General features: G+C 50.7%; 1 protein-coding gene across 1 annotated transcript in view; it reads left to right on the top strand.

Annotated features, from left to right (window-relative positions):
- Window positions 1-7,620: 7,620 nt before the first annotated feature.
- RAB6B (RAB6B, member RAS oncogene family) overlaps window positions 7,621-18,386 on the top strand; it is a 58,899-nt gene continuing 48,133 nt past the window's right edge. The window contains exon 1 of the mRNA XM_004278924.4: window positions 7,621-8,040. Within this exon, the coding sequence (XP_004278972.1) occupies window positions 7,971-8,040 (70 nt within the window). The 5' untranslated portion in view covers window positions 7,621-7,970. The remainder of the gene's footprint in view (window positions 8,041-18,386) is intronic.

The raw sequence follows: 18,386 nt of genomic DNA on the forward strand, positions 1-18,386 counted from the left end.
CAGAACAATGCCTGGGAAGGGGCATGACGGAGACTTCTGGGATGCTGGCAATATTCCTCTTCTTTTTTTTTTTAATTGAAGTATAGTTAATTTACAATGTTATGTTAGTTTGAAGTGTACAGCAAAGTGATTCAGTTATACATATATATATAAAATATTCCTGTTCTTGATCTGAGTGGTGGTTAGATAGATACGTTCACTCTGGAAAAATTCATTAAGCTGTACACTTGTGATTTGTTGACTTTTAGGCATGCATGATACATTTTAATAAAAGTTTACATTAAAATATGTAGGTAGAAAGGTGGAGCAAACATACTCTTCCCTGTTCCTCCTGCTAAATACAATTGAATACTCTAGATATTATGTACGAAACAAACATAAGAAAACTCTAAAAGGTGGAGAGAAGAAGGCAGACCAGCTTTGGACCTTAGGGCCTGAGAAATGACATGGTGATGAGTTCCCTGGGTTTTCCTTTTATCTCTTATGTCCTGGACTTGGAGCTGAAGAAGCTAGTGACTAAAAAACACCACTGAGCACAGACAAAAATAAAGCCCCAACCAAAGCTTGCTCTCTCTAGTCAATGGAGCAGGAGAGGGGCAGCTTAGTAAGACAGAAAACTTTTAGTCAAATACTGCAGAAAAACTGTGAGGTCCCCCCACTCCCACCTACCTACCCCAGTAAAGTCCAAGCAGTGAGTATAGATTTCTACCATCTCTAAGCTAGATCAAGGTGCCCCAATCCTTCAGCTGGGATGGGGGCATCAGAGAAGACCAAGATGGGAGCTGGGCCTGTTGTCCCCACTGGGCAGTATGGGGTGGGGGGAGGTGGGCAGTGACTCCCACCTGTAGTGTCAGCGAAGACCATGTGGGGAGACCGGATGTTCACCCCCTCCCCAACAGTAACAAGGCCCAACTGATCTTTGACAAATGGCCGAAAATAATTCACTAGAGGAAGAACAATGGTGCTGAAGCAGCTGGACATCCATAGACCAAAAAAACCAAAATAAGCCTCCAACCTAAGTTTCATAGCTCATACAAATTTAACTCAAAGTGAATCATGAACTGAAATGTAAAACATAAACCTATTTTTAACCTTTTAGGAAAAAACATAGAAAATCTTTGAGACTTAGGGCTTAGTCATGACAGCAAAAGCACAATTCTTAAAAGAAAAAAAATCAGTAAGGTGGGCTTCATCGAAATTGAAAACTTTTACTCTGCAAAAAACCCTGTTAAGAGGATGAAAACATAAGCTGCAGACTGGGAGAAAAATATTTGCAGACCACATATCTGACAGGGGACTAATACCTAGAATATATAGAGAACTCTCAAAATGCAACAGTAAAACAGCAAACAATCCAATTAAAAAATGAACAAAAGCCATGAACAGATATTTCAGAGGATATACATATAGCAAATAAGCACATGAAAAGATGTTTAATATTATTAGCCATTAGAGAAAAGCAGATTAAAACCACAGTGAGATATCTCTACACACTTCACAGAATGGCTCAAAAAATAGTGACAAAACCATATGCTGGTAAGGATGTGGAGAGACCGGACCCTCATGTGACGTTGGTAGGAATATAAAGTGGTACCAACTGGAAAAGAGTTCGGCTATTCCTTTAAAAGAAAAATAAACTAAACATGCAGCTACCATATGACCCAGCAATTGCACTCCTTGGTATTTATCCCAGAGAAATAAAAACTTATGTTCACACAAAAACCTGTACATGAAAACAAACAAACAAACAAACCTGTACATGAATGTTCATAGCAGCTCTATTTGTAATGGCCCCAAACTGGAAATAACCCAGATGCCCTTCCATGGGTGAATGGTAAACAAGCTGTGGTAATCCCTACTATGGAATACTGGTCAGCAGTAAAAGGGAGCCAACTATTGATACACAGAACCTGGGTGAATTGCCACAGAAGTATGCCAGGTGAAAAACACCAATCCCAAAATGTTACATACTGTATAATTTCATTTATATAACATTCTTAAAATGACAAAATTATTGAGACAAAGAACAGTTTAGTGGTTGCCAGAGATTAGGAAAGGGGTGGGGCAGGAGGAAGAGGGTGTCCCTATAAAAGGACCTCATGAGGCACCCTTGTGGGGATGGAAATGTTCTGCACCTGTCAGTATCTTGGTTGTGATATGGTACTATAGTTTTGCAAGACGTTACCACTGAGGGAATCTGGATAAATGATGCACAGGATCTGTCTTATTTCTTACAACTACTTGTAAATCTATAATTATCTCAAAATAAAAAGTTTAATTAAAAATGCATATAATAATATGTATAAATGAATCACTTTGCTATGCACCTGAAACACTGTAAATCAACTATACTTCAAATTTTTAAAAAGTTTTTAAAAAGTGCATATAATAGCAAAGAGCTGAGAAGAGTCAAGAGTCTCTTGAAGAAAATGAAAACTATAAGTGAAGGTGCAGAGCTATATGAGCTGAGAACTATTGTTGGAAAACAGTTTGGCATAAGATTAAACATATACTTAATTCTATACCTCAGTTTATTTACTCAAAACACAGCTTGCAAAAACTTCTCACAGGTGTATCAGGAGGCACATAAAGAATGTTCACAACAGCATTATTTGTAGTAGCAGAAGGAAAACTGGGTACATTTTCCAGTGTTAATTTCCTTGTTTTACTAATGTACTATGGCTATGTAAGATGTTATCATTGTGAATCTAAAAGTATTTTACATTTTTAAACTGGACACATTTTACTGAAAATGATTTTAAAATTGGAGCAAACAATGGAATACAAAATCGCAGTGAAAATGAAAGGACTGCTGTTATACTCATCAACAGATGAATCTTAGGAACATGACGTAAGAAAAATGTAAGTCATAGGAGAAAAACACGTCATTTGATACCTTAGATAAAGTTCAAAAGATGCAAACAAAAGGAGATATTGTTGAAGGACACATCCAAATGTGATAAACTCAACGAAAAGGCAGCTGGGGTTCTGCATTTCTGCGTTGGGGAGGGAGGGAGCAGCAGGGGTGCAGTGGAGGGAAACAACAGACGCCTCAGAATATTGTGATGTTTGATTGCTCCAGCTGGGTGGAGGGTAAATGGGCATTCCTAATGACAGGTTTTCTTTACAACTTATATATACATCGTTAGCCTCAATAGGAAGCTTTACATAATTTTCAAAAATGGAACACAAGGATGCCATGTGGAAGAAACTTGTTCCAGTGGGAGTGCCAAACTGAGTGTCACAGTGGCCACATTTCACATTTTGTTTTCCCCACCTGGAGAAAGCCTGTCTGCTCTAGGGCAGGTTAAGAACCAGACCCCAAATAAGGAGAGACGAGCAATGACAAAAGATGGGGAAGGAGAGGGATGTGGAGCCAACTCTGATCCCATAGCCTGACGACCACATTCTGTGAGCAATGCCACTGTCTGCTCCCGCTACCTGAGCCAGCCCACGTCGCTGTACCTAAGTAGCTGGAGTCGGGCTTTTGTCATTTGAACTGGAAGAATTGGACAGAGTCCCACAAGGCATCCTGGCCCACAGTCAGCTGGGGCTGGTAAGCACGTAAGTTGACTCAGAGGCTTAGAGGTGCCCAGAGGGGCCCGTGCCCCACCCCTCCGTCCCCTACGGCCCCACTGCCTCATGTATGGACCAGATGGTCAGGGAAGGCACAGGACTTGCGCAGGCTTACGGATAAGATGGTACAATTTCTGTCACACTTCGTCTTGCCACAGATGATTTCCTCAGGATGTGACAAGAGTGTGTGGGAAGACAGCACCAGATGTTACGAAAAGGTGTGGGTAGGAGGAAGGGTGCCCCGCTGGGTGCCTCCCCTGCCCCTCCCATGGAGGGACCACTCATAGAGGCAGGAAGGGCTGCGGTTGGGAGGCTTGTCTCCTTCTAGGGCATCCTTCAGCCCCATGCTGGATGCAGCCTCCTGAGAGAGCAAAACCCCAGAGCAGAAGTGGGGTGGGAGTTTGAAATGTGGCCCTGTGCCTGATGCCAGGCATCATAGGGGAGATATCCCAGGGTGATGCCCTACAGTCTATGGGGCTCCAAACCAAAGGCCATTCTGAGGAGTGGAACAGTTGTTTGTTTTTTTCCCAGTGGGAAAAGGATGAATTTTTTAGTTTTTAAATTTATTTTTATTTAGAAAATTTTTTATGGAATGAAAGATTCTTTAAATCCTACAGTGCTTTACAATTTTCAAAAGTTTCACACATATGATTTCATATAATCCCATAATAACCTTTTTCTTTCTCCTACCCCTATATTGCCCCTTCCCCTTCCCTCTCCCCACTGGTAACCACAGTTTGTTCTCTGTATCTGTGAGTCTACTTCTTTTTTGCTCTATTTACTAGTTTGTTATAGTTTTTAGTTGCCACATACAATATCATACAGTATTTATCTTTCTCTGTCTGACGTATTTCACTTAGCATAATGCCCTCCAAGTTCATCCATGTTGCTGCACACGGCAAAATTCCATTCTTTTTTATGGCTGAGTAGTATTCCATCTATATCTATATCTATCTATCTATCTATCTATCTATCTATCTATCTATCTATACACCACATCTTCTTTGTCTTTATCTGTTGATGAACACTTACGTTGCTTCCAATTGTAAATAATGCTCCTATGAACATTGGGGTGCATGTATCTTTTTGAATTATTATTTTTTGGATATATAACCAGGAGTGGAATTGCTGCATCATCTGGCAGTTCTATTTTTAGTTTTTTGAGGAACCTCCATACTGTTTTCCACAGTGGCTGCACCACTTTACATTCCCACCAAGAGTGTACAAGGGTTCCCTTTTCTCCACATCCTTGTCAACATTTGTTATCTTTGGTCTTTTTGATTATAGACATTCTGACTGGTGTGAGATAATATCTCATTGTGGTTTTGATTTGCATTTTCCTGATGATTAGTAATACTGAGCACCTTTTCATGAGCCTGTTGGCCATCTGCATTTCCTCTTTGGAAAAATGTCTATTCAGTTTTTCTGCCCATTTTTTAATTTGGTTGTTTTGTTTTTTTGATGTTGAGTTGTATGAGCTCTTTAAATACATTGAATACTAACCCCTTATCAGTCATATCATTTGCAGACATTTCTCCCATTTAGTAGGTTGTCCTTTCATTTTGTCAATGGTTTATTTTGCTGTGCAAAAGCTTTTAAGCTTAACTAGGTCCCATTTGTTTATGTTTGCTTTTGTTACCTTTGCTTTAGGAGATGGATCCAAAAAAAAAACATTTCTGCAATTTATGTCAAAGCGTGTTCTGCCTATGTTTTCCTCTAAGAGTCTTATAGTACCTGGTTTTGCATTTAGGTCTTTAATCCATTTTGAGTCTATTTTTGTATATGGTGTTAGAGAATGTTCTAACTTAATTCTTTTACACATAGCTGTTCAGTATTCCTAGTGCCATTTATTGAAAAGAACAAGACAACAATGTCCACTCTCACCTTTTTTATTCAGCATAGTTTTTGAAGTCCTAGCCACAGTAATCAGAGAAGAAAAAGATATAAAAGGAATCCAAATTGGAAAGAAAGAAGTAAAACTGTCACTGTTTGCAGATGAAATGATACTATCCATAGAAAATCCTAAAGATGCCACCAGAAAACTACTAGAGCTCATCAATAAATTTGGTACAGTTGTAGGTTACAAAATTAATATATGGAAATCTATTGCATTTCTATACACTAACCGCGAACTATCAAACAGAGAAATTAAGGAAACAATCCCATTTACCATCACATCAAAAAGAATAAAATACCCACGAATAAACCTACCTAAGGAGGTTAAAGACCTGTACTCAGAAAACTATAAGACACTGATTAAAGAAATTGAACATGATGGAAACAGATGGAAAGATATATCGTGTTCTTGCATTAGAAGAATTAATATTGTCAAAATGACCATACTATCCAAGTCAATCTACCTATTCAATGCAATCCCTACCAAAATACCAATGGCATTTTTCACAGAACCAGAACAAATAATTTCAAATTTTGTATGGAAACACAAAGGACCCCAAATAGCCAAAAAAATCTTGAGAAAGAAGTACAGAGTTGGAGGAATCATGCTCCCTGGCTTCAGACTATATTACAAAGCCACAGTAATCAAAACAGTATGGCACTGGCACAAAAATCAGACACATAGGTCAATGGAACAGAATATAGAACCCAGAAATAAATCCACACACTTATGGTCAATTAACATATGAGAAACGAGGCAAAAACATACAATGGGGAAAAGACAAATCTCTTCAATAAGTGGAACAGTTGTTCTGATTTGCATTCTAGACATTCATTCAAACTTTCAACAACTATTTCCTAAGCTCTGAGCTAGATCCTGGGATTCAGTAGTGGAGCCTCAACTGCTGATTTCATGGAACTCACTCTCTGGTTTTTAATAAGCAATGAGAGAAAGAGAGACTCTAAGTAAACAAACCATGGAGCTAGACAGGGAGACATCCCAAGCAAGCCATGTAAGTCAAAAAGAGGTCAACAAATGTCCTCTGGAAATCTCCAGAGATGAAGGCTGCTTCTCACTTTTCTCTCTGTATGAAATACACACACACACACATGCAACTTATTCCTAAACATTTGGGTTATAATCCCAAATAAATGTTCATTGAACAGTCCTAAAAGCATAGACCACGTGGTGGCAGCACGGTAGAGGCAGCTTTGCAAAACCTCAAAGCTAGCATTAGCCAGAATGCTAGGACTGGGTTGGGAGTGCTTCTAACACCTGGCACCTGCTCCTTGTTCTCACCCACTCACAACTTACTCTGTGTGCCTTAAAAGGTCGGATGAATACAGAGGCAAATGGGAGGTCTCCCTCCTGTGCTCCAGGAGCTCATTGTCCAGATACACCTAATTGCCAGGGCAAGGAGCGGCATTGTCAACACGAAGGCCCCAGGGTCCAGGGATCCAGGGCACCGTTCTGGAGATGGAGGTGCTGACATTCAGGGCCTCATTGTTCCTTCTCTCCCACGGGGCATTAGGTTTAGGATAAAATGATTCTTAGGAGCGGTTGGTTTGAGGAAGGTACGCCTTTTACTGGTGTTTCCTCTCTCACTGGGCATGTCTGTGGGGACACCTATGACCTCACAGATTGTGCCCAAGAGGAGGGATCTGGGTCTAGAGAGGGTAGGGAGGGCAAGAGACGCACAAGGTGACAGTAGAGCCTGTCTGAGCACACACGGTCCACCACACCCTGGCTCATCCCCCAATCCTTTCCTTTCCACCCTCTAGGATGGCCAGGTTGAGTGTGCATTGGTGTTGCAGGAGGTGGAGGAAGGGACTAGCATCTAGGTTTAAAGACCAGAAACGAATATCCCCTGATAATTTCACGTCATTTTCTGGATTCAAAGGAGGGGTAGAGTGGGGAAGACAGACGTAGAGGGGCAGTGAGACAGGGCTCGATTCGGGGATCTCTCTGAGGCACGGCGAGGCGGTTCTCTCCCCCGCCGGGTGCGGGCTCCGGGTGGGTGGACTGGCGCCCCCCAGCCCCGCAGGCCCCGAATGACATCAGAGGCCGGGGAGCGCGCAGAGCGCAGGCGCGGGCGGAGAAGAGAGGCGGGAGGGGGGCCGACCAGTGCGGCTTGGGAGAGCGCTCCTCCGCCCTGCGCGCAGTCCCTGCGCCCCGCTCAGCCCGCGCCTCGCTGTTCGCGCCGCGCCTCGGGCGTCCAGAGCGCGCCCCTCGCACCGCATCAAGCGCCGCCCGCGGCAGCCCAGCCCCAGCCTTCCTCCTCCTCCTCTTCTTTCTCCTCCTCCTTCTCCTCCGCCGCCGGACACGCAGCCGCAGGCCGGGGCCGGGACGCAGCTGGGGAGTCAGGGACGCGCGCAGCCAGCCCTTCCCCCTCCGGCTCCCGCACCGCCGGCCGCCTCCCCTCGCCCTCCTCCTCTCCCCTCCCTGCTCCTTCGCTTCTCCTCCTCCTCCTCCTCTCCCAGCCCAGGCTGCCAGCACCATGTCCGCAGGGGGAGATTTTGGGAACCCACTGAGAAAATTCAAGTTGGTGTTCTTGGGGGAGCAGAGTGGTAAGTACCCCGCTTATTCTCTTGGCTTGGCGTCGAGTCGAACCCCCGCCAAATCATCCACCCGATTGGGACCCCAGCCCCGGCTCGAAAAGGCCCCTCGGTGCCTGGGTAGAGGGGAGGTTTGGGGATGAGAAGTCGGGGCCGGCTCGGGCGGGGCCGGGCAGGGGAGGGCCCAAGGGTAAGGGCCGTGGAGACGCTGGGGCCGGAGGTGGGGGTGAGGGTGGGATCTGGGGTGGGGGCTCGGGGTGCGGGTGCAGGTGCGGCGCGGCGGGGAGGCCGGAGGGCGGCGGCTCGCTCAGCGGCGCCGGCCGAGGCGTGAAGGCTCCGGGCTCGCTGGCTCGCTCGCACTGCGGCACCGGCTGCGGGCGACCGCGCAGGTGGCGGGGCGCCGGTGAGGGTCGCGGGGAGGACGGCGCCCCTCTTTGGAGAACGAGACGGGACTGGCGTCTGGCCGCTCCCCACCCCGCGGCACCGGAGGGGTTCCCTGGGGCCCCTGCCCGGAACCGTAATCACGGGCACGTCCAGACCCCAGGGCAGACGGCCGCGGGCGGGGGGAGACCCACAGATGTCTCCTCTGAAAAGAGCCGGTGCAGGTCGTGGGGGAACAGGGCGCCTACCTCCCCTGGCTTACGTCCGACTGGGCACAGAAGGTTCTAGACCCGCTGCCCTTCGCCAGTGTGTATTAGCCCCTGTGGGGCTCAGGGATCTGGGCGATGACAACAAGGGTTCCCCAGTGCGAGGCAGATTTGGGGGATGGTACGGGGCGCCTCACACCAAGAGCCGTGACGCCCGGGGCTGGGCAGAGAAAGGACCAGGCGACACGCCCTGCCTGGCTTCCCAGCACCCCTCCCGAGAGCGTTGGCGGTGGATTCTTCCCACCCCCCAGCTCACCGCCCTTCTTGGGGGAGGGGAGGTCACCGTGGCAGCGGGCCAGGGGCCGGGGAGAGGGGGAGACAAATGGCTTACGTACTGCCCAGCAGCCTCCCCAGAGAAAGCATCTCTGAAATCCAGGTTAGTCCCGAGGTGGGAAGACCAGGTTGAGGAGCATGGACCCTCTGACACTTGTAGGAAGGAGTGGTTTTTCAGAGCATCCCTCCAGAGCCCTCTCACCTGGGGCTGCAGGGAGACCAGCTGGGCCCTGACCAGCTCTGCTGTGGGAGAAGGCCGTCTCTGGGAGCAGGACCAGCAGCTTTAGCTCTACAGACCAGTCCCGTTCACCTGGCTTGGTGCCTGTCTATACAAGGGGCCAAGACACACACAACCTTGGGAGGACCTGGTGGGCTCCGGGAGCAGTGCTGCTGTGATGTGTGTGCCTATGGGTTGTGGAGGTCACACACCTGCCTGCTGCTGCTGCTCATTACAGCTCAGAGAAGGGTGTCAAAAGGTGGTCGAGTTGTGACATGGGTTTTGGGGCCAGGCTGGGCGTTTCAGAACAAAATCAACTCAGGCAGCCAGCCCTGTGTCCTGGACTCTGAGTTTCTGATCTTAGTAGATTCCAGTTTCACAAAACTAACTTTTCCTTGTGCCTAAAGGGATTTGGGGGGTGGGGGTGGTCTTCACATCCCAGTGCTAGTGTTAGCGGGCCTAGAGCCCTGGGAGTTGAATTCTTAGCTGTGTTCCCTTGAGCAGATTTCAAAGCCTCTCTGAGCCTTAGTTTCTGTCTCTGTAAGATGGTTGCCTAAGGGCAGTTCTCTTACCCCTTCATGTTTCCTCAGTGTCTCCCAAAGGGCCTGGACCATGGGAGGTTCCCAACAAACACTTGTTTATTCCAAGTCTGAACATGCTTCAGCAAAGGACCAGGGGTTTGATGAGGAGGATGGTGTGTTTGAGGTAAAACTTTGGGCTCCCACGGAATCTCTGATGGGCTGAGGCCCCTACTGAGCCCTGCAAACCCCCTTTGCCCCTAAAATCACAGAAATGAGACCTGAAGTCCTCAGAGCGTGAGCCCCCACCTCTCCAGCATGTTTATATGGGAAGTTCCAGCCCCAGGGATGGGGTGTCGACCCAGAGTCCTATTGTGAGTTGTTAACCCTTCTGGGGCTGGAACCACATCTCCTGTTCCCAGTCACTAACATGCCGTTGGGAAATAAGGTGACCTTGAATTGGGGAAGCCAAGAATTGGGGAGCTGATAGGGGGTTAGGGTTGCCATACTCTGGCCAGGCTTGTGGCTGGGTTGGGTGACCTGGTGGAGATACCGGGCTAGTTGGTTGGGAGCTTGCTTTCTGCGCCCTTTGAACATGGTCATTAGGGAAAAAGGCACTGCCATCAGTGCCATTGGCTATTAGCCACTCTGGTCCCTTCTGGCAGGGAGCCCTAGGACCCTGAAAAGCCTCCCCCCACTTTGTTGTGTCATTAGTGGGTTGTTTACCTTCAATTTTACAGAGCTTTTGGGGTCCCTGAGTTAGGCAGGAGACATGTGCATCTCTGAGCCTGGTGGGACAGAGGAATTGCCACCGCAGCCATGGCTTCCATCTTGCCCACATGCACTTTTACACGTGTTGGTCCTTTGTGCCCGCATCCTCTACAGCCTGTGTGCTGGAGGGAATTCTGAGTTCCCACTGAATTCTGGCCATCACCTCCACCCTGGGTCTCCCTCCCTGTGTGACCTTGGAGGTACCTCCCCTTCTGTACTCAGGGAACTTGGGTCAGCTGAGCACAGCAGGGACTTCTAGAACAGCATGGGCTGGCCTGTATGAGCTGAGTCCCCTGGAAAGGGGCCAGGGGAAGGAGCTGGCCTTCTCCTGTTCCCTGTGCCTGGCTTACTGGTAGCATCTCTCTAGGCCAGTGGGCGAGGACAGCTGGATCCCAGAGAGGAGTGCCCGGCCTGGAGCCCAGTGATGAGGAGGGTGCCCAGGACCAGATAATCCCAGGGGCATCGGGCCTTCAGAGATTCCAGGGATCTGGTTTGGGTGGGAAGCCTTGAGGAGCCAATCTGGAGAGAATACCTCTAGCGCATGAGAGAGTACCCCCTCCTAGCAGCCGAATGATTGCCTTACGTGGAGCATGGAATACAGGCTGGCCAGTATCAGCCTGGCAGGGGGAGGGATTGTGGAGAGGTTGCTGTGGACCCAGGATGAAGGGTTTCCTTGCAGTGTGGAGGCTGTGCAATCCTGCTGGGGCTCAGATGGCTCTCTGGGCCTGCTGGCCGTGCCCTTGTGCTGATGGCAGTGGAGGTGAAAGAGGGGGTGATGCACACCAGTCCCGACTTGGGCACTTGGTGGCATCCAGAGAAGGCAGGCATGAGCAGATATCTGAGGAAGGAGCTCGACCTGGGGGACACAGCCCTCCTCCTGAGTTCTGATGGCGTTCTGTGGGGCTCCAGCTTCACACGGGGCTTCTCCGAGTGTGTGTGGCAGGGAGGGGGAAGTGGGCTGTGTCTGCTGCCTCTGCTCACCTCCCTTCCCTGAGACTCCTCCAGCCGGAGCAGGAAGATTGATGGACACAAGTTTGGTCTCCTTCCCCAGGCTGAGGCCAGTAGGCCAGCTTCTCCCTGTGACCAGCCACCTTCCTGTCCTTCCCTGGCAGTTGTGTTGCTGGAGGTGCCATCCATGCCGAGCACGATGTGAGTGGCATCCCTGGACTCATGCAGCATAGTGACCCAGCAGGCAGCTTTGGTTGTTTTCTCATTTGTTCAACCATCCCTCTCTCCCTCCCCCATCCGCCTCTCTCACTTCCTCCTCCCAGCATCCGTTTATTCATTCAGTCAGATCTTTGAGTGTATCCCTGCCTCGTGGAACTTATAGTCCACTGGGGAGCACAGACATCTGCGGATATAATTACAGTAAAGGTCTGCGAGGGCCGTGACGAGGGAGGAACAGCTGCTGCAGAAGCACATAGCAGGGCGTCCTACCCACCTATGGGGGCAGGTGTCAGAGGCGCCTTCTAAAGGCGTCAGAGGGGGAGACGCTTCTATAGGCAGCATGCTGGTACTCCTTCTTCGGGCTGAGTGCAGGGAGTAGGTCTTGCAAGGGGCCCACCCTCTCCAGGGAGTTTTGCCTGCTCTTCTCCCTCCTGCATTGAGGAAGTGCGTGGGGTAGAGAGCAGGACAAGGGTGGAGAGCAGGACAAGGACAAGGAGAGCAGGACAAGTAGCAACTGCTGAGAGGGAAGGGGCTGCCCCTCCACTTTCATCCCTGTCCTCACTGCCAGGAGGGTCCTGCCTGACCCCTGCCTCCCCGCAACCCACACTGCTGCAGCCCCACAGGGAGCCCACTGCTGGCTTGGTGGTAGTGCCTGAAGCCCATCCCAGAAGTTGCCTCCTCCCAGACCTGCTGGCGCTGCTGTGCCCAGCCTAGCTGGGCACTCACCATGGTGGAGCTTTGTTTTTTTCTGAACATTTTTAGAAACAATCACATGCTGCCCCAAGACCTCTGTTGTCTTGGTTCCTCGGGATTTTAAAATGCTTATTAACTTCTTTTAGGTACAGAAACCCTAACTGAATTTTAAGCCCCTTAAGGGCAAATTTCAGCACCTTAAGGTGACTAGTCATCTTAGTCATCCTTCCCCCCTCTCCGCCTGCAGGAGTTTTGTGCTCATTAAATATCTCATTTGAAAATGATGAGAGATCTTTGCTGTGTGGGATTTGCTGATGGCCCATCAGTAGATTGAAAGCGACAGGAGTCAAGGCCGCTTTGGAATAGGATTCTTCATCCTGACACCTGCCGCTTTCTCAAGCCAGAGGATTTTTATCTGCAACACTTACAGAGTCCTTCATAGAGGATTGGCTCATTTAGCCTTGGTCATGCCCACCTCACTGTTCATCTCACGGAAGCTGAATTTCTCAGGGCACCCCCATCCCCACCATCTCTGCAGAACTTTGAGAAGCAGCAAGGCCACCAGAGGTGGGGCGGAAGGGACACATCCAGACCCGGCAGAGCTCACTTTGAGATCTGAGTGAATCACCCAGTGTCTCTGTGCCTCAGCTTCTTGGTCCTGCTTTCTCTCTTCCCAATTTTTCTCCCTGCCTCAGTGGCTGGAATGAGAGAGGGAACCTTGGATGTCAGGTGCAGGCCCAGAACCTTTGCTTTATTTGTTTAAAGAACTGGGTGTGAGGTCAGACAGACAGACACCAAGATGAGAATTAACCTGTACTTGGTATAAGAGAAAAGTGGCACCCTCAGTGCTGATGATAGATGCTCGAGAACTCGCCAGAAGACAAAAAAGAAACTGTGAGAACACGTTCTGGTGGTGCAGGTGTAACAGTAATTACCATCGTTTGCATGGTCTGATTATCATTATCATTTGCAGCCTCCAAATTATAATGAATACCATTAAAATATAACAAAATAACCTCATTGTCCTTTTGTTACTTATTAAATCCCTAAAATCAGCCCATGAATATTTATCCTTATAGGTGTTGCCTTGACATTGCAAGCTCGCCCAGGGCAGGCCTGAGGGTGGTACCATCTGTGTCCCATCCAGGCTGCAAAGTGTTCCTGTCCTCCCCAACCGTTCTTCCACTGTTGCAGAATGAATGAGCCTTTGAATGTGCAGGGCTTTCTGGTCTCAGTGTAAATCATTTAGAGAAACTGATGGACAGACCCATTGGGGAGGGTGAGGAAAGGTTAGGTGGAACAGCAAAATTCATAATCATCGGGGGTGGACTACTGTACTGGGCATTTCCTCCACTGTCTGTCTGTGTATCTGTCTGTCATCCTTTTCCATTTCTCACCACAGAGAAGATGGGGGAGGTTGCCAGGGAGAAGTACTTGACGCACCCTGAGATGAGCAGCTTTTGTGAGAGCTCAAAAGACAGGCTGCCGGGAAATGGGGCTGCAGGCAGGGCTGGGCACTTAAGCCCTGAGGGGACCGCGATAATGAGGAAGCCAGTCTCTGCTTCCTGGAACAGGGCAGGAAAGGATGCAGATTCCTAACGCCTGAGGACTCCTAAGAGAGCTTCTTTACTGAACTTGAAATTTCCAATTCCCTTTTTTATTTCGGTAACTTTGGCCCTGAACTAAGTGGGATCTTTTTTAAAAAGTAAATTTTCACTACCGTGAATATGTTATCGTTTTTAGTAAAATGATTTATTTTCAGTAGAAAAGCATATTTATCCTGGTCTCTTGGTAACAAGGCCGGTGGGAACCTGAGTGACTCGGCCAGGTGCCTCCTGTTCCCCGGGGGGTGACATACCCAATGGACAGACCAGGGTTCAGGAGAGAGCAGATGATGCCTCACCCCTGAGGGCAGAATGGAGCCTTTACAGTAAAGGTTACCTCTATAAAAGGCATTAAAAGAGTGGCAGCCTGGAGCCCCAGCAGGACGGGCGAGGGAGGAGGACTTCATTTGGGTGCGCTCTGTGCTGGAGACCACAGCTTTCCTCCAGGGTCTGGGCAGTTGGGGGATGGGCTTGTTGCTTTAGTGGGGTTTCCCTCGAGAAAGGGGTTTCCAGTATTGGGATGACTGGCTCACCCATTTCCCCCTGTGGCTGGAGATGAGGTGAGGGCAGGTCACAGAGGCTGGCTCAGCCAGGTTCTAGCTGAGAACTCATTACTCAGAAGGGAAGAACCAGTCACACTGAGAAGCTAGTTCCTACCTTCTCTGGGGGTAGCCCTTCCTCTGGCCTCATTCTCCCTCCAGGCCTGGAGATATCAGGGCCCTGGAGACCCTGATCCTGTCTAGGGTCTCCCACCAGCTGGCCATGTGGTTGGATTAGCCCCAGCCCACCTTTCACTTTCTCGATGTGTCCCTGGAGGCTAGTGAACTTGGTGATCACTAGGGCCAGTGGAGCTCTAAGTGGTTCTATAACTCAGCACCAGCTTAGAGTATGACGCCAAGCCAGTAACACTCCCAGCCTGGGCACGGCACGGGTCAGAGGGGCTGCAGGGATGAATGCATGGGATCAGGGCCTCTGCCAACTGTTTCCCCTGGAACTGCCCTGGGCTCCAGTGCAGGGTCCTCTCCAGTCTGCCACCTCTTCTCTTGGCCAACATTCTAGGCCCACCTACCTGGGCCCAGCCTTACCTACTGTGCCCTCGGGGTGCTTTGGTTCATCCCTTCTGATGATGTGTTTGGCTCAGGTTGCCAGGCAACAGGGATGGAGCTGTTTTGCCCTTCCTGCCGACAGGCATTTATCTCATACAGAGGACAGCAGAATGGGTGACAGCTCCCAGGTACTCCTACTCCGGGACATTTCCTTCTGTAGCCAGGTGGGTGGGTGGTAAGTGGGGAGGGCTGGGAAGGGGCCAGAGCCAAGAGGGATATGCGGTGTCCCCAGTAGACCAGTCCCAGCTCCTACTCCAGCCCCATCACCAACGGCATCCTCTTGAGCCCTGGGCTTCCACCCCAGCCCGGCCCTCTCTGTCTGGGTGTTGGGATGTAACACCCAGACAGAGAGGGGCCTCAAAAATGAGGACCCCCGGTGCTCATTTCCCTCCAAGACAGTAGGGTCTTTATGACCTTGTTGGACTTCCAAGATGTGTCTAATACATCAATATGTGGCACATGCTAAATGCTCCAGTAAGAGGTAATTTTGTTGGTGAAATAGTGACGGCACCCCCCCTCCCCGCCTGCTCGTAGATGTATGAGGGGAGGAGAAGTAGGGGTGCAAGGTTTGGAGAATCACTGATGGACCGTTTTTGTGTAGTGAGCTGCAGGGCAGCGCTCTTGTGATCTGACAGGTAGAGCTGCTTATCACTTTTGTAGATGAGGGAAGTGAGGCTCTGAGAGGCGAAGATGTTTACACAGGGTGCGGGACCCAGAAGCTGCTACTGCTGAGCTGGGAAGGACCCCCGGGTCTCTGACTCACTGGCCGGCGTTTTCCCTGCTGCCTGGCCTGGCAGGGCGGGGGACAGAGGGACAGACTCACCCTGACCCCCTGTGGCCCCACAGCTGCTCACAAGCAGAGCACCTCAAGTTCACTGCCACTGTCCTTCCCTGAGGACACGGCCCAGGGACTGCAGGCTGGAGGGTCTGCGGTGTTGTGAGTGGGACAGTTCTTGGACCTCAGCCAGTGTTGATGTGAGTATTAACTACACAAGCAAGGCTGCGGGTGTGGTCTGCTGGGGAATCAGGGGAGGCTTCCCGGAGGAGGTGGTGCACAGTGAGCAGGAATTCACTGGCAGGTGAGGGAGGCATCACGAGCAGAGTGCCCAGCTGTGCCAAGGCTGAGGGCTGTGATGGGCATGGGCCTTCTAGGGAATTGGGTATCCTTCACGTGGCTGGGCTCTGGTGTGGTTGGGGGAACGTGGTGGGAGGAGTTGCACCTGGGGAAGCAGGGTCAGGCCACACACAGGAGTCTGGGTCTTCCCTGCAGGCAGCTGGGACCCAATGGGGGGCGTCAACCAAGGAGGGACATGCTTATGGGTTAGAAGACAAGGCTATGGCCCACTTGCAGGCAGGAGATCCAGGTGGCCTGACCCCGGCCGGCTGGGAACATTCAGAGGATGGAATTTAGAGGAGGCCTTGTGACAGGTATCAGCTTGAGCTTCCTTCCAGCCCTGAAGTTCACCTCTGCTGCGGATGTATATTTTCTTGATTCTTTCTCTGTTGACTGAGGACTCAGGAACAATGAAGGGTTGTAGAGGAGGGACTTTTGTCCTTCTCTGCAAGACCACACTGTCCCCAGATGTACCCAAACTGGCTGCCTTAAGCTCCTCTGCCCTTCCAGCCTCCACAGTGCCCTGGGTGCTCTGGGACTGCTGGCAGCCCTTCCAGACTCTTCCCGTCCGCCAGGTGCTCAGGGCGGGTGTACACCTGGAGAGGAGCGGGCCGCTGGGTGTGCGAGCTCCTGCCTCCTGTGCAGCCTCCTGCCACTGCCTCCCTTGCTGGGCTTCTCTTCCAGCGGACACCTGACTCCCTTCCTGTGCTTTCTTCCATAGATTCCCTTGCTCTTCTCTGCCAGCTTCCAGCTTCCCAACCAGCTCAGGCGTCCCGAGGACTTGAGGGAGGACTGTGTGGGAAAGAGCTTCCCTCCCCGCCTTGGAAACAGAAACCTAGTCTTAAGCTGGCTGTGCAAAAGGCAAAGGGTGGGAGCCAGGGAGCTGGCGTGGAGACAGGGGGCTGCCTTCCTGAACCCGGCCCCCACCCGCAGGCCCGCTCACGGTCTGATGGTCTGTCGTCAAGGCCTGAAACGCCACCCTCCAAAGCCCTGGTAACCTCTATTCCCTGCCCCTCGTGTCTTCCACCCATGGAGGTTACTGAGCCCCACCTGGGCATTCCTTTGCCAGTGTAGCTGGTAGAGGGAGAATACCCTAATTATGCATCGCCAGTGGTCACAGCACATTTCAGTGGCCCCTGTGGGCAGGGCCACGTTAATGGTCTGTGAGATCAGAGTGGGTAAGGAGACCTGTGCCCTCGGTTGGTGCTCAGCAGAGGTGTCACCCCTGCCCAGAGTTGCTGGACTAGAGAAAACAGCCTGGAAGCTGGCCGCAAGCAGCTCAGCCCAGCTTTGACCTGTTTGAAACCCCGCTGGGTACCCCCGTTGCCCCCATCCCGGGGCAGAAGCAGGACCAAGAGACACATCCCTGGTTCAGGACTGCAGAGCTGCGAGTGTGACCTCCACATGGGCGTCAGGTCCCTCTGGGGGCGGCGTGCGGATTCCGAGAGAGGTAGAGAAAAGTTCTGACCCTGTTGACGAGCGGGGAATAAACATCACACAGACTGAAGAGGATAAAGTGAAGCATTCAAACTCACATTTCTTGTGTATTTCCCCATCCAGTGAAGGATGGGGGGTGGGAGTCGGGAAGTGCAGGGAAGAGAGGGCCATGGAGGCACTGAGGGGAGGCCCCCCCACCAGACACAGGTGCCGGAGCGCACCTTCACAGGCCTGCTGGCCGCCACGTGCTGCGGCCTTGGGAAAGCCCGGGTGGCATAAGGCTCTAGGCAATGGTGCTGTCCGTCCTGGGGCCCCAACCAAATAGAATTAAAGGGCCCTGTGGAGGCACTGATTCCTGTTGGGGCACAGGAGTGACGGGACTAATTCTGTCTTCACGTGGAGGATGAGCTGAGGGGTGGGGGCTGCTGCTGTGAGGAGGCCGACGACCCTCGGCCAGGCAGAGCAGGAGTGGAGAGAAGGGCTCTCAGCTCGGCCCCGGGAGATGAGGGAGGGCATTCTTCAGCTCCACGGCCCCAGTGCTGCGACACCGGGCTTCCATGAGCAGACTGAGCCTCGTCTCTCCCTCCCCAAGGCCAGTTGGCTCTGCCCCACTGGGACCCTGCAGTTCCCAGACTGGGCTGCTGCAAGTAGGGTCAAGCCTTGGGGCCAGGAGATTATTTGGTTCTGCTCTTCTCTGTGTAGAGAGCGCCTCTGAGAAGGGTTTATTTTTAGGGGAAAAAAAAAAGCCACTCTCAGATTAGCCACTTATTTTAGGGATATTAGCAGATCCTACTTGTAGCACCAGGATCCG

Source organism: Orcinus orca, chromosome 5 (genome assembly GCF_937001465.1).
Source record: "Orcinus orca chromosome 5, mOrcOrc1.1, whole genome shotgun sequence".
NCBI classification, from domain to species: Eukaryota; Metazoa; Chordata; class Mammalia; order Artiodactyla; family Delphinidae; genus Orcinus; species Orcinus orca.